General features: G+C 40.3%; 1 protein-coding gene across 4 annotated transcripts in view; it reads right to left on the bottom strand.

Moving 5' to 3' along the window:
- Positions 1-14,548, bottom strand: part of CKAP2L (cytoskeleton associated protein 2 like) — a 34,973-nt gene that overhangs the window by 10,137 nt on the left and 10,288 nt on the right. For 3 of the 4 annotated variants that reach the window (XM_007120406.4, XM_007120407.4, XM_007120405.4), the window contains exons 4-6: positions 13,153-14,399; positions 9,324-9,531; positions 3,072-3,227 (exon numbers count right to left, since the gene is read on the bottom strand). In XM_007120406.4, coding sequence (XP_007120468.1) covers positions 3,072-3,227; positions 9,324-9,531; positions 13,153-14,399 — 1,611 coding nt within the window. The remainder of the gene's footprint in view (positions 1-3,071; positions 3,228-9,323; positions 9,532-13,152; positions 14,400-14,548) is intronic. The other variant, XM_055088876.1, reaches the window with a different exon arrangement.

Below are 14,548 nucleotides of genomic sequence, written 5' to 3'. Positions count from 1 at the left end.
TTTGTTATTGAGCTGCATGAGCTGCTTGTAAATTTTGGAGATTAATCCTTTGTCAGTTGCTTCATTTGCAAATATTTTCTCCCATTCTGAGGGTTGTCTTTTGGTCTTGTTTATGGTTTCCTTTTCTGTGCAAGAGCTTTTAAGTTTCATTAGGTCCCATTTGTTTATTTTCGTTTTTATTTCCGTTTCTCTAGGAGGTGGGTCAAAAAGGATCTTGCTGTGACTTATGTCACAGAGTGTTCTGCCTAGGTTTTCCTCTAAGAGTTTGATAGTGCCTGACCTGGGACTCTGTATCAAGTAAATAACAGATAGAAACTGACAACAGAGCATAAAAAAGCAAAGCTATCTATACATTTTTACAAAATCTAAAAGGCTGTAAGCTTAAGAAATGGGAATAAATGTACAGAATATATTGCAAAAGGTCTTAATTATATAAAACACTCATTAAGTGTATTTTATATTTTCACAGGCTTCTAGGTAAAGACGACGCACTAAGTACACATTTCTTTTCTTTTTTTTTACACATTTATTTCTAATCACTCTTGAAACTCTACTGAAATTATAATAAAGGGATTAAAAAGGAGGCAATAACCACAGGGAATAGAAGAAACAGCAACAAGATTTTGGAAGCTCGAATGTAGAAGGAAGAGGTAAGCAGTTTGACCAACTTGAAAGAGCCAAATTCTAAGCTGGCAGTGTGGCTAAGAAAGAACCTGATTCAACCCCAGAGCCTCTGAAAGGCTGAGGAATGGATGGAGGGGTCAAAATCAGGAGGGCCCTTGAGCATCTGTCAAAAAGCAGTCAGACCTGGGAATTCCCTGGCGGTCCAGTGGTTAGGACTCGGCGCTTTCACTGCCATGGCCCTGGTTCAATCCCTGGCTGGAGAACTAAGATCCCGCAAGGCGCGTGGCTCGGGAAGTAAGCAAGTAAATAAATAAATATGGTCAGACCTCCAAATCCACCCTGCATCCCTGAACTCCATGCAGCCCGGTGACTGTGCCCCTCCCACCTTCATCCAAACAGGACACTGGCCATGTATCCTCCAAGTCTCTGGGGGCTATCTTGCAAGATTGAGGGTGGGAGTGCCTACTGAAAAAAGGGATAAATGAAAGTTTCCACGCTGAAGGTTGAGACACCCAGCTCTCTCCTCCCCCATAACACCTGGTAGCCTGGTTTCTAGTTCCTGGGAAGAAGACTGGATGAGTCTTCTTCAGGGAATATAACCAGTCTTAGAAGGAAGACCTGAGGACACTGATATTGAGGGTTCTTCAACTGACTCAGCCAAATCACCCTATGGTAAAGCCTCATCTGTGTCCAGAGTTTTTAACAAGCTTTTTAAAATCCACCTCTTATATTGAAACAGCCCAGTTTCACTGGCATCTGAGTAAAGCATTTAATGAGCAATAGAGAACAACCCCCTACCCACCAAAAAAAAAAAAAAAAATGGTGAGAGAAGAAAAGTTTTGGAGAAGAATCAGGCAATGCAGGAAGAAATGGGAATCTGAGGGTTTTGGTGAAAGGAGATCCCAGAATGACAGCCAATAAAGACAGGGGTAAAGAACAACCTGTCGAGCCTGGAACAGATCAAGAAGGGTCTGGGAGAAAAGTCTCTGAGAAAAAGAAATCAACAGAATATCTAATGTTTTGAAAGTATGGAGAAATTTAGATAATTATATAGAAGAGTTTGGGAATTAATTATATAATAAATACTCAGAAAACTAAGCAAAGGGAAAACAAGAAAATAATTTCAGGAAAATTATAAAACCGTACGTGAAAGGCAAAGTAATCATAGTGTATACCACATGGCTCAATGCATATTTCTCACATAGTCATAACAATGTGAACACTGAATAGTGACCAGAATTTCCATATGACTCTAATGGAAATATGGAGGACAGCAAAAGTCTGCAGGGGTGATAGGGGTGTCTATGTGTGTGTGTTGGGGATCTGTGTGAGTGTGTGTGAGAAAGAAGGTTAGATCCTCATCCTGTATAGTTGGATGTCTACAAATCATGTCTAAAGAGAAAAAAATCAAGAAATAGTAATATAAGCATGTTATCTGAAACTATCAAGGTAACAAAATACTCAGTTTGCTCTGGGAAGTGGGAAATGGGAGGGGAGGGAAACAGAGGCCTTATGGAACAGACCTTATGAAATTATTTATTTAAACTATGTCCATGTACAAGTATGATTTTGAACAATCATGGAAAAGGTATGGGAGAATATATGATGACATGGAAAGTGATATTATAGGGAAAAGAGTTATGAAACTATTTAATGCAGTCTTTGCATTAAAAAATTATATATAGGGCTTCCCTGGTGGTGGAGTGGTTAAGAATCCGCCTGCCAATGCAGGGGACACGGGTTCGATCTCTGGCCCAGGAAGATCCCACATGCCACGGAGCAACTAAGCTCGTGCGCCACAACTGCTGAGCCTGCGCTCTAGAGCCTGTGCTCTAGAGCCTGCGAGCCATAACTACTGAAGCCCGTGCACCTAGAGCCTGTGCTCCGCAACAAGAGAAGCCACCGCAATGAGATAGGGAAAAGCCCGCGTGCAGCAACGAAGAGCCAACACAGCCAAAAATAAAAATAAATTTATTAAAAAAAATTATATATAGACAGTGGTTTTACTAGGTTTTAGGATTAAAAGTTATTTCATAAAATAGCCCTGAATTATTGATTTATGGACACTGATGTGTTGGGTTTAATATATTTTTAGGTTCTTTATGGTGAGGTATGACTTTCTTAGTATTGGCTATTGACATTACATTATAATTTTCTATGCTATTACTTTTCACAAGTGCTTATTTCTACAATGAGTGTAAAGTGAGACATATTCGCTTAACAAGAAAGTGATTCTATTGGTTGACATGTAACACTATATTCTACAAAATAAATATTTTAATTAAAATGTTCATAAAGGACATATTGTACTTCATATTTTGCATATAACTTTATGAAGTGAATTAGAAGCTTCAACATTACATTACATAACCTCCATTTTGCAAACAACAGAGAAGTCATATGAAAGAGAATTTTTAAGAATTCACCCACTCAAGGTAGATACTTACTCTGGCCCCATTTCTAATGGCCTCTTCATATAGCCCAATAACATCAAAGGTGCCTTTACTTGCCAACAACTTTGCTTTGCAGATCCAGAATTTAGCAAATTTTTCAGCCTCAGGAATACTGGACAAAATGGCAAATATTTCATTAGAATGTACACCCTGGAAAAAAGAAAAATACCCAGAGGTAATTATTACTGCTTGCTGTTATTCTCTCCTAATATTTATCATAGAAGGTATGCAGAAATCAGTCTGATCAATATTTTTTTGAATTAAAAAAAAATTCAATTTTATTGAAGTAGTTTATATAATAAGATGCACCCGTTTAAATAGTATGTTTCGATGAATTTTGACACTGATGATTAAATTTTAAGTTAAGAGACCAAATAGAAAAATATTTATCATAGTTGAAAGTAAGAAATATGTTCTACATTTTTATGCAAAACCAAAGCCAAACCAAACCAAACCAAACCCTGGAGTAATCAGCCATTCATGTATTTCTTACATATTCATAATAATGTGAACACTGAATGGTGACCAGAATTTCTGCTTGACCCTAACAGAAGAATGAAGGATGGCAAAGGTATGCAAGGGTCATGGGTGTATATGTGTGTGTGCTGGGGATCCACACAGGTGTATATAAAGATAAAGAGGGTTAAATCCTACAAAAAGGAACTTTAAAATGGCTTCACTGGTTTGGTTCCCTTCTGCCTTGTACCAAGAGCAGTGCAGTGACATGGACCAGGAGGAATATGAAGAGCTACCATGCCCAGAAACCCAGGCACTGGCACACTCAGCCAAGCAGCACCTCCTACTTTCCTGAGATGGGAAAGACACAAGGGTAAGTTCACAGTCAAGAATCACTAATGTTTGAGAAAACCAACACTACATGAAAGAGGCATAAAACTCAAGAACCAGAAGAATGAACACTGGAGCAAACAGCTGAGGGAGCAAAGAGAAACACATTTTAAGAGTACTGTAGTCAGGACAGGAATAAAGACGCAGAAGTAGAGAATGGACTTGAGGACACAGGGAGGGGGAGGGTAAGCTGGGATGAAGTGAGAGAGTGGCATGGACTTATATATACTACCAAGTGTAAAATAGATAACTAGTGGGAAGCAGCCGCATAACACAGGGAGATCAGCTCGGTGCTTTGTGACTACCTAAGGGTGGGGGTGGGATAGGGAGGGTGGGAGGGAGACGCAAGAGGGAGGAGATATGGGGATATACGTATATGTATAGCTGATTCACTTGGCTATAAAGTAGAAACTAACACACCACTGTAAAGCAATTATACTCCAATAAAGATGTTAAAATAAAAAACAAACCTGTAGTCAATATCTTCAGAGTGATGAGAATATTGCCATCATAAAACTAGAATGAATGTTATGAAAAAGAATCAATAGAAAGGCAGAACAGTGACATGGACACTGCTGAAGAATAAATCAGTGAGCTGAAAATTTGGCTGTGGAATTCTTCCAGAACCCAGTGCCACAGAACAAAGAAATGAAGAGTATAAAAGAAAAGTTAAGAGTCCTGGAGGATACATCTATTACTCAAGAATTCCAATATCCATGTAATAGAGTTTCTAGAAGAAAAAGCAGAGAAAGAACAAAGCAGAACATACACTCAAAGCAGTTGCAGAAGAAAATTCCCAAGGACTGAACAAAGAAACAAGTGTTCAGACTGCAAGGTCCTCAGAGAGCTAAGCAAGATGGATGAAAAAAGACCCATACTTAGAAAACCAAGGAGGGAATTCCCTGGTGGTCCAGTGGTTAGGACTCCATGCTTCCACTGCATGGAGCGTGGGTTCGATCCCTGGTCAGGGAACTAAGGGCCTGCAAGCTGCATGGTATGGCCAATTAAAAAAAAAAAAAAGGGATAAAAGGAAAATCTTAAATCCTTCCAGAAAGGGGAAAAAAAGGATTACCTATACAGGAATGAGAATTAGACTGACATGAGACTTTAGTAAATCAACAATTCCAGATGTAAGAAAGAAAATGAAAGAGTAACTTCAAATTTTCCAGGGAAGACCATGTGAATTTAGAAATTTCCCCCAGCCAAACTATGAATCCAGCAGGAGGGTGAAATAATGACATTTTTACAAGCATAACAACTCAGAAAGTTTACCATTCAAAAACATAAAGTTACTAGTGAACAAACTTTAGAATTCAAATGGAAGACTTGAAACAAAAGTAACCATGAGAAGAATATATAACTTGCATACCATGTTTGAACTCACACTTACCACTTTCTTTTGTGATTTCAATTTATATGCTTTCTTTATGAAATAAAGAAAACTGGATAAAGAGATGAGGGAAAATAAACCAAAAAATAATTCATCTAAGTTGAATTACAAAATAAAACGGCAGAGATAAAGTTAAACATGTGCATAATTATTACAATAGATGTATATGGGCTAAATGCACTTTTTTAAAAGCAGGGAGTTCCAGATTTGGTTAGAGAAATTAAATTGTATGTATTCATGAGATATACCTTTAAAAATAAAGAGATAGAAAAAAATTTACTAGACAAATTGTAAGAACAACAAAGCAGGTGTGGCAAGATTAATATCAGACAAAAGAAAAATCAAAGCAAGTCATGAATCTTTAGTACCTAACAATATAACATTGAAAAATAGAAAGTAAATGTTGACAGAAATACAAAATGAAATTATCAATCACAAATCACAGTGCCAGTGAGAGACTCTGGCATATTTCTTTCAGAGAGCAATGGATACCCATGTAGAATTTCTGTTCAACAGAGAATACGTATCCTTTTCAAACACTTTTGGAACATTCACCAAGACTGATCAGACATTAAGACCAGAAAGAAAATTTCAACATTCACAACCACAATGCAGTACAATTAAAAATTGACCGCCAGAAAAAACAAAAAAAGAACCCCAAAAAACCCAACACCAACAAAACCAACTACATATCTGGGAGTTAAAAGATACCAAACGTAAAACAGATAGGCTAGTGGGAAGCAGCAGCGTAGCACAGGGAAATCAGCTCAGTGCTTTGTGACTACCTAAGGGTGGGGATGGGAGAGGGAGGGTGGGAGGGAGACGGAAGAGGGAGGAGGTATGGGGATATACGTATATGTATAGCTGATTCACTTTGTTATAAAGCAGAAACTAACACACCATTGTAAAGCAATTATACTCCAATAAAGATGTTAAAAAAAAAGATACTCTTCTAAGATAACTTTTGGATTAAAGAAGAACTCAAAATGGAAATCTCAAACTAGAAACGAAAATGAGAACATGTCAGTTATTAGGATATGATCTCTTAGCTCTAAACCCACCTTTTATCCTCTGCTTTGTTGTGCAGAATTCTGTAAATGTGCTGGAATTCTGTAAATCACTTTCTGCTTTGACAGCAGTTCTCTGATGGGCTCGGCCAGTATGGGGCACTAGAGGGAGGTTGCAGGGCTGGAGAAGAGAGGGGACTGCCTCTTTCCCATTTGCTTTCATCACCCCAGCAATGGTCCTTCACTCTGGCAGCAGCAGTTGGTTCTAGCCTCTACCTTTTTTCCCTGGCATTCACAGACTCTGCCTCACTGTGCTCCTTCAGAGGCAAAAGCACCAACCAGGTAGCTAGCATCGTTTTCTCAAGGTCTGAATCCCAGCCCTGCAGGGCCCCTCCTCCAGCTCCGGTGGCACCAGCATTGCTAGTAGTATGCCCTCCTTAGAGTTGGAGTCCCACTTCCACCAGGGTTTGTCCCACTTCCACCAGGGTTTGTCTCTCCTAGCTGCTAGGTTCTGATATCCCCAACCTCTCTTTGTTCCCCTAGACCCAGTGGGTGCTAGCTGCTTCCTAAAGTTATTGCCACTGTTACCTGAGATTCATTTTTGCTGTCTGTCCTGTGTGTGGCAACCATATCCCCTTTGATGATTCCTTTAGCATTTGTGTGCACACAGGCTCACAAAGTACTCCCAAGTCCAACAGCCAGCATCTGTACCTCTTTGTATGTGTCCAGAGTCAGAAATGCCTAGGCATTTTTGACCCCCCAGGGGCAGCCATTAATCAATGATCATGGAATTACTAATGTTAAAGTTCCCTTGCCCCCACAACTCTGAGAGGTGTGACTTGCACTGTCTCCAGGGCTCCCATGCGGGAGTGTGCCACAGTTATCCTCCATGAACTTTGCTTGATACCACAACCCTGCATGCCCTCTTTCCCCTCCTGGTCCCACATCCCCAACTCCCCTCCCAGTTGTCCCTTGGAGCCTCTTCCTAATAAATTACTTTCATACAAATTCCCCTCTGCTAGTAGTATGCCCTCCTTAGAGTTGGAGTCCCACTTCCACCAGGGTTTGTCTCTCCTAGCTGCTAGGTTCTGATATCCCCAACCTCTCTTTGTTCCCCTTTCTTCCTTGAAGGGTCTGCTTCAAGGAAACTCACAGAAGACACTGTGAAACCAACCTTCACATTACATTCTTTCTATTGAGATACCTTGTGTTTCTGTTTTTCTGACTTGACTCTAACTGATCCAAAACATTACCTAGTCAAACATGAAGGATATGACCAAAGCTAAATTCAGAGGCAAATTGATAGCACTAAAAATATTTTTTAATAAAATAAGACTGACATAAATGCTCTAAGCTTTCAACTAAAAAAGCTAGAAAAAGAAAAATAAACATAAAAATAGATGCAGACACTGATGCAAGAGAAAAAAAATAAAACCCCAAAGATGGCCTTTTAAAAAGATGAATAGAGAAATCTTTAGCAAGTCTGATTTAAATAAAAGGCACAGAATTACTAAAATTGGCTCAAAAAATACAAAAGCTAAATAGACCAATGACCATGGAAAAAACTGAAAAAATAGAAAATTATCCCCCAAAGTCCAGATGATTTTATAGGTAAGTTCTTACCAAACCTTCAAAGAACAAAATAATTCTAATGAATCTCAATTGCAAATAAAATATTTTCAGGGTACAGGAAAAAAGGAAAATACCCAACTCTTTGACAAAGCCAGCATAATACTGATACTAGGAAAACACAAGAAAAGACAACCAAAGAACACACATAAAAATCTGAAATAAGTGCAACTCACAAAACCATATACTTCATTTCTCTACATACCTATACTGTTAAGTAAATGCATAAAAATTGTCTGGAAGGATAATGGGCAATAGTGGTCACCTCCAGGGAGAAGCCTGGGGTGCGTACCTTGTGTGTGTGCGCGTGCACCTGCGCGAGTGGTGGGAGTAATTTACCTGTATTATTTGAAATGCTTTTAATAATAAAAATGTATTCAGGTATTTTTTTTTTTTTTTTTGTGGTATGCGGGCCTCCCTCTGCTGCGGCCTCTCCCGTTGCGGAGCACAGGCTCCGGACGCGCAGGCCCAGGGGCCATGGCTCACAGGCCCAGCCGCTCCGCGGCATGTGGGATCCTCCCAGACCGGGGCGCGAACCCGGTTCCCCTGCATCGGCAGGCGGACGCGCAACCACTGCGCCACCAGGGAAGCCCCAGGTATTTTTTTTAATGCAACGAAAACGAGAAAGAACAAACAAAGAACTGAAGTTTAATTCCACAAAAGAGAAGTAGTTAATGTTTAACTGAATCTAATGAAAAAACTGCCCAGAGTAGACCTAATTTGAAGGTTTCCTTTTTTTTGCTGATATACAATACTACCAGTCAAAGGACAGAACTGAGTTTGCTTCAGGCAAGGACCTTAGTATAGAAGTCTATCCAGTTATTTTTTATTAATATATTTTTCCTTCAAGGAATATCCGAAGGATCATACCCTTTGCTTACCATTTACTTTATCCTTATCTGCAAAATCCAAGATACAATTTAGATGCCATTCATAGCTACCTAGAGACTTTAGGATAATCTAATTCTACATGAGGCCTTACTTTTGACTTTAGCTTCATACCTAAATGTCAAATGTTTACTCTTTGGACCTCAATACATGAAGAAGGCAGAGTTCCTTTTGGATCCCTCTGGAGCCAGACTACTTGGGTTAATTTCCCAACTTCTCTGTGCCTCAGCTTCATTTGTAAAGTGAATATCGTAATAGTCGTTATGTAATTGTATGAAATAATATAAGTGCTTAGAACAGTACTTGGCATACAAGAGTCATTATTTAAGTACATGTTTATTATTATTACTACCCTTCCTCTCTATTAAAAGGAGGAGCTAAATTTCTGCTTAGACAGAGGTTATCTCCCCTATACTATATTTAGCAAAAATGTTTAGAAAACTCTAAGATTCAGCAAAGCTTTGGGAGCTTATTGTTCTCACTCACCCCTTCAATGAGCTGCAGACATTCTGTCAGAGTGTTGTTAATTTTACTGGATAGTTCAAGTTGTGCTTTCTTTTCTTCCTCTTCTTTTTCCATACTCTTCCAGAATGAAATATTCATTGCCTCTATTATTTTTCTTTTTGTTTTAAGTTCCATAGGAGGCCGTTTATAGATCCTTCCCTTAGATTTCTGCCATTCTTCCAACTGTTTCCTGTTATACAATTAAAGAGGGAGATGGTTTTAGGGGTCTTTTTTGGTACATGGTTAAGCTTCTAAAGTATGACATGCATAGATTATCACTGAACACCTTCAACTAGAAAGTCAGGAGAATGTTTTAAAAATAATTTACCAATTGGTATTGGAAGCACTGGTTGCCCCCACCCTTCAGAAGGCAGATGCCAGACGGATTAGTCAGGTTACAACAGGTAGTTAGCATCTCAATCTTCACATTCCTTAATTTTCTGATTCTTCAATATTTTTCTCTGAAAATTTTTATTTTACCTGTATGCTACTCCTGATGATTGCTGTCCTAAGACATCCCTCCATCTCTGAGATCACTAACTCAGCACTCCATTTCTCTTATCATAAGCTTTGTATCTGCCACTCAACCAGACTCACCAAACCTGTATCCTGCCCTCAGTGCGGTCTTGGCCACTCAAGGCGACCCACTTTGCCCAGTTCCTTAGCCCTCTCCTACCACACATGACCCCCTCTTCCCCTAACGAGATCAGTAATTTCAGGGCTCTTTTCTTAACCAGCTAGTCTCTGAGGGTGCCAAGTCCTAATCCTTGCTCTCCCCACACCGTTCACTCTCCACTCCTGCTCCTGGGAAGCCCATAGACTACTGTTGAAGGAGGCAACCAAGACATGTAGGCCCAAGCATCTGAATGTAGGCTCTTCAGTTTCTTTAAATTACAGCTACATGTTTATGACTCACAAACGTACATTTCAGCCCAGATCACTCTCTAGGGTCCCAAACTTTGTAAACTCCAGTGCCTAACTGATATCTTTTATTTGATGTCTGGCAGGCATTTAAAATTTAATATTGTTCAAAACAAAGCTCTTGATTTTCATCTCCAAATCTTTTCCCAAACAGCCTTCCCTACATTGGTAAACAGTGCCCCAATCTACCCAGTTGCTAGGGCCTAAAATGGCGAGTTGTCTTGAGTAGTCCTTTCTTTTCCCCACGTCCAACACATCATCACATAATTAGTATTGATTCTATCTCCACTACCACCATTCTTGTCCAGATCACTGTCACCTTCTGCCTGAAATGCTGCAGCAGCTTCCTAACTCATCTCCTTCCTTCCACTCTAACCCTTTTCAAATTCATCCTGTGCACAGCAGCTAGTGATCTTTACAATGTAAACCAGAGTCACGGCCAGGAACTTTCCATGGCTCTTAGAATAAAATTCAAAATATTCTGTGGCTGGAGGTGCAGTGCAGGTTGGTTCCTGCCTAGTTCTCCAACCTCATGTCACACCACTCTCCCCCTCACTCACTGCCTTCCAGGAGCTCTGGCATTTTTTCCGTTACTTGACCCAAGCTCATTTCTCCCTCAGGGTCTTGTATTGTCTGTCGTCAGTCCTCTGCTCAAATGATACCTCCTTGAAGAGGTAATTTTCTGTAGTTATTCTGTCTTAATCAACATGTTGATTTTCTATCTTTTCCACTAGAATGCAAGGTCTATGAAGACAGAAACCTTGGACGTCCCAGTGCCTAGCGTAGTGTTTAGAACACGTGTTTAATTACAGTAAAATTCACCTTTTTTGGTACACAGTCCTGTGAGTTTTGACAAATGCATGAAATCAGGTGACTGTGACTACAATCAAGATATAACACCCTCAAAAATGCCCCTGTGTTCCTCGGTGGTCAACTCTGCCACCCATGCCAGCTCCCAGCAGTCACTGATTGGTTTGCTGTCCTTATAGCTTTGTTTTTTCCAGAAAATCAGTAACTATTTAAAAAAATTTTTTATTTATTTAGTTTTGGCTGTGTCGGGTCTTCGTTGCTGCACGTGGGCTTTCTCTAGTTGCGGCGAGTGGGGGCTACTCTTTGTTGTGGTGCGTGGGCTTCTCATTGCGGTGGCTTCTCTTGTTGCGGAGCAGGGGCTCTATGTGTGCGGGCTTCAGTAGTCGTGGCACGTGGGCTCAGTAGTTGTGGCGCACGGGCTTCGTTGCTCCCCAGCATGTGGGATCTTCCTGGGCCAGGACTTGAACCCGTGTCCCCTGCACTGGCAGGCGGATTCTTAACCATTGTGCCACCAGGGAAGCCCCGGAGAAAATCAGTAACTATTAACTCTCTTGTTTCTCCCTTGATTTCTGAGCACAGTCCATACAGTGCTTATATTAGCCCTAACTGCTTCCCTTTTACCTTCACTGGCTTCATGACAGAAGCTGAGTCATATGGCATGTGTTTCCCCTATGTTCCCGGCATTCTTCTTATCTCCTTAGCCTTGCTTCTAATCACAAATGAAGAGGGAACTTGCCTTTTCTAAAGCTAACGTATTCCTAGGACCTGGCTTTATTATTCTAGTACTTTCCATATATACACCAGAAAAAACGTTCCGTAATAGTAGACTGTGACTGTGTGCTCACCACTGTATCTCCCACTGTAGGTGCTAAAGGAACACTCGAGGAATGAGAGAGTGATCTATCCTTCTCCAGAGACTCCTCCTCTTTTTTGTCATCAATCTTGGCCCAACTGTAATGTCTTAGGATCCATCGTCTGTTATCTGGTCTACACTGCAAGCTCCAGGGCAGGGACCCTGACCTCCTCATTCACCAGCTCAAGGTCTTTGCACTCAGTTTTCTTTCTGCTCACAAGACTCGTGTCCTTCTTCCTGTCACTGTCCTTTTCCCAGCCCAGGTGTCAGTGCTGAAAGTACCTCCCCTGACCTTTCTATCCAAAGTCATTTCAGCCTCCCTCTCTCATTCGCATCACCCTGAATTAAGCTGTTTATTTTCTGTCTCTTCAGGAGGGCAGAGAGCTTGTCAGTAGTGTTCAGGGCTGTATTTGGAGAATAAATCCTGCCCTCACTTCACTCTGCTATACCTTTTAGCTACCATCTAATTTTACATGTTCCTTTTGCCCTTGCCAGGAATCTCCTTATTTTCTACTCCAATCAAGTGTACAGAGGTGCTTCTCCTGGGAGGTTCACCACATCATGAGAATATGTCTGGTCCTGTGCAGAAAGTGTATGAAATCCTTTGGCTCAGTTTCAAGCATCACACATGTTTCAAGTGTCACACATGTTAATGTTAACTCCCAGCAGCCTGAGATCCTGACTTCTAACATCTGAACTCTGTATGTGAACTGATTACTTCTCTCTGCCTTAGCGTACTTTCCAAAACCTGGCCTGCTCAGACTCATAGAAGTTTCCTGCTCCTTCTTCTCTGATAACTTCTCGGATTTCACACTAGTTGGCTTGACAAGGGACTACCATTTCTGCACTTCCTAGCGGTGTAAGTTCATTACTCTGGCTCCTCCTACCCTGCCTCTTCTGTTGCTGTTCAGTCCCTGCAGGGCACTTCTTGCATGAATGGTCTACCTCTGCAACCTCTACTTCTTATTCAACTATTCTGTTTCAATTTCTTTTTTAAAAAATAAATTATTCCAAGCATACAGAAAATTACAGAGAACAATTTGAACACATGTATGTACCACCCAGCTCTATCAAGTCTTCATATCTGCTTTGTCTTTTTTTTCAGAGTTACAGCTAAAAATTACCCAGGAGCCATTATTTATGACCCATCTCCTGACTTTAGTACTCTTGATGGTCAATTTGCCTAGTCATCTTAATTTGCAAAATTTTGGAATTAAAATACAGTACCTTCGATCCTCTACTGTGGTCTTCTGATTTGGATTAGTTTGGGTCCCATTTGGGAGTCCTCTTCCATTTATGGTTGTGCCACCAGCTTGAGTTCTGGGAGCTGTCTTGTTTAGAAAACAGTTCTGGGGAAGAGCCCTTTTCAACTTGGAGTCCAAAGTCCGTGCTTTTTGTTGACAGCTGTTGTTGCATTTATTCCCTTTGGCTCCATTTGCTCTTATGCTAGGGGTGCTTGGAATGACTGAGTTAAAGCTGCCAACTGTCAAATTAGGCCTTTGGCTTATGGCTTTTGATTTTTGCAGTACATATGATGTCCGATGTCTACAACAAGCTTGCGTGGGTTTATGATCTTGCTTTGTGTTTGGATGTCTGTCATTACATCCTCTTTGAAGCACTTTGGGATATGTGCTGGGTTTGCTATGTTTTACTTTCTGTTCAGTAACAGTGCATGACTGTAACTTAGTTTCATTTGGTCTTTCATACTTACCCCTATTAACCTTTATACTCTTTATGTCCTTAACTACTGTTTTCTTTGATGCTTGTGTCCTGTTAAGTGTCTGGACAAAGTGAGAGGAAACTGTTTTGGGGGGTTTTCCCCCTGGTCTTGCAAGATCTGTTCCTTGAGAGAGTTGCTGAGACTTCTCTGGTGGAATCCTGATTTGTGTTTCTTCAACAAATTGTTTATTAACTCTCTCTTTCAGAACAGCACTATTCACTGACCTTTTGCCCAAGACTTCTTTAGTAGGAGCCATACTGCTCCTGTTTTGATTAGTTTTTGGCTTACTTATGGTGCCTAATTCAGGATTTGGCTTCCTCTCAGAGTCTGGTAAGATCTGGGGCAAGTTCTCTTTATTCATCTCTTTTAGACAGCTACCCAAGGATTCATTTTCAACATGGGTATTGTCCACAGAATCTATACATTTATCAGTTCCTTGTTGTGTTACCTGCTGCTTTTTAGTTTTCAATTCCTGTATATTAAGTGACCCCATGGTTTTTCTTGACAGTTCTCCAGTAGTGGATGATCCAAATTCATGCTGTTGTTGACTACTTCCGGAAGGCTTACAGTTTGGGTTAGAAGAAACACATTCTGAAGTGAGCCTTTTTTTGCCCAGAAGTTTTGGTGGCTCCAACTTTGGCCTCTGGGACCCTGTGATACTGGCAGGTCTGGACTGACGTTTAATGCTGATGGGTCTTGTAGCTTTGACAGGCAAAGCAACATGGTTGGTAACATCCTTTTTAGGTCTAATAGTCTAAAAAGACAGAGAAAGATGTAAAAAAAGAAAACTCATAACAACAGTCCATTGTTTTTAAAATAAAAAAACTAGTTATTTTGTTTATAATTTCATTTAAGAAAATTGAATCCTGAGAAAATAAAGACTCACTAATAGATGATTTTTAT

The sequence above is a fragment of the Physeter macrocephalus genome, chromosome 12, assembly GCF_002837175.3.
Source record: "Physeter macrocephalus isolate SW-GA chromosome 12, ASM283717v5, whole genome shotgun sequence".
Lineage (NCBI taxonomy): Eukaryota > Metazoa > Chordata > Mammalia > Artiodactyla > Physeteridae > Physeter > Physeter macrocephalus.
Note: the sequence above shows the minus strand (reverse complement) of the source record. Positions and strands in the feature narration are given on the sequence as shown.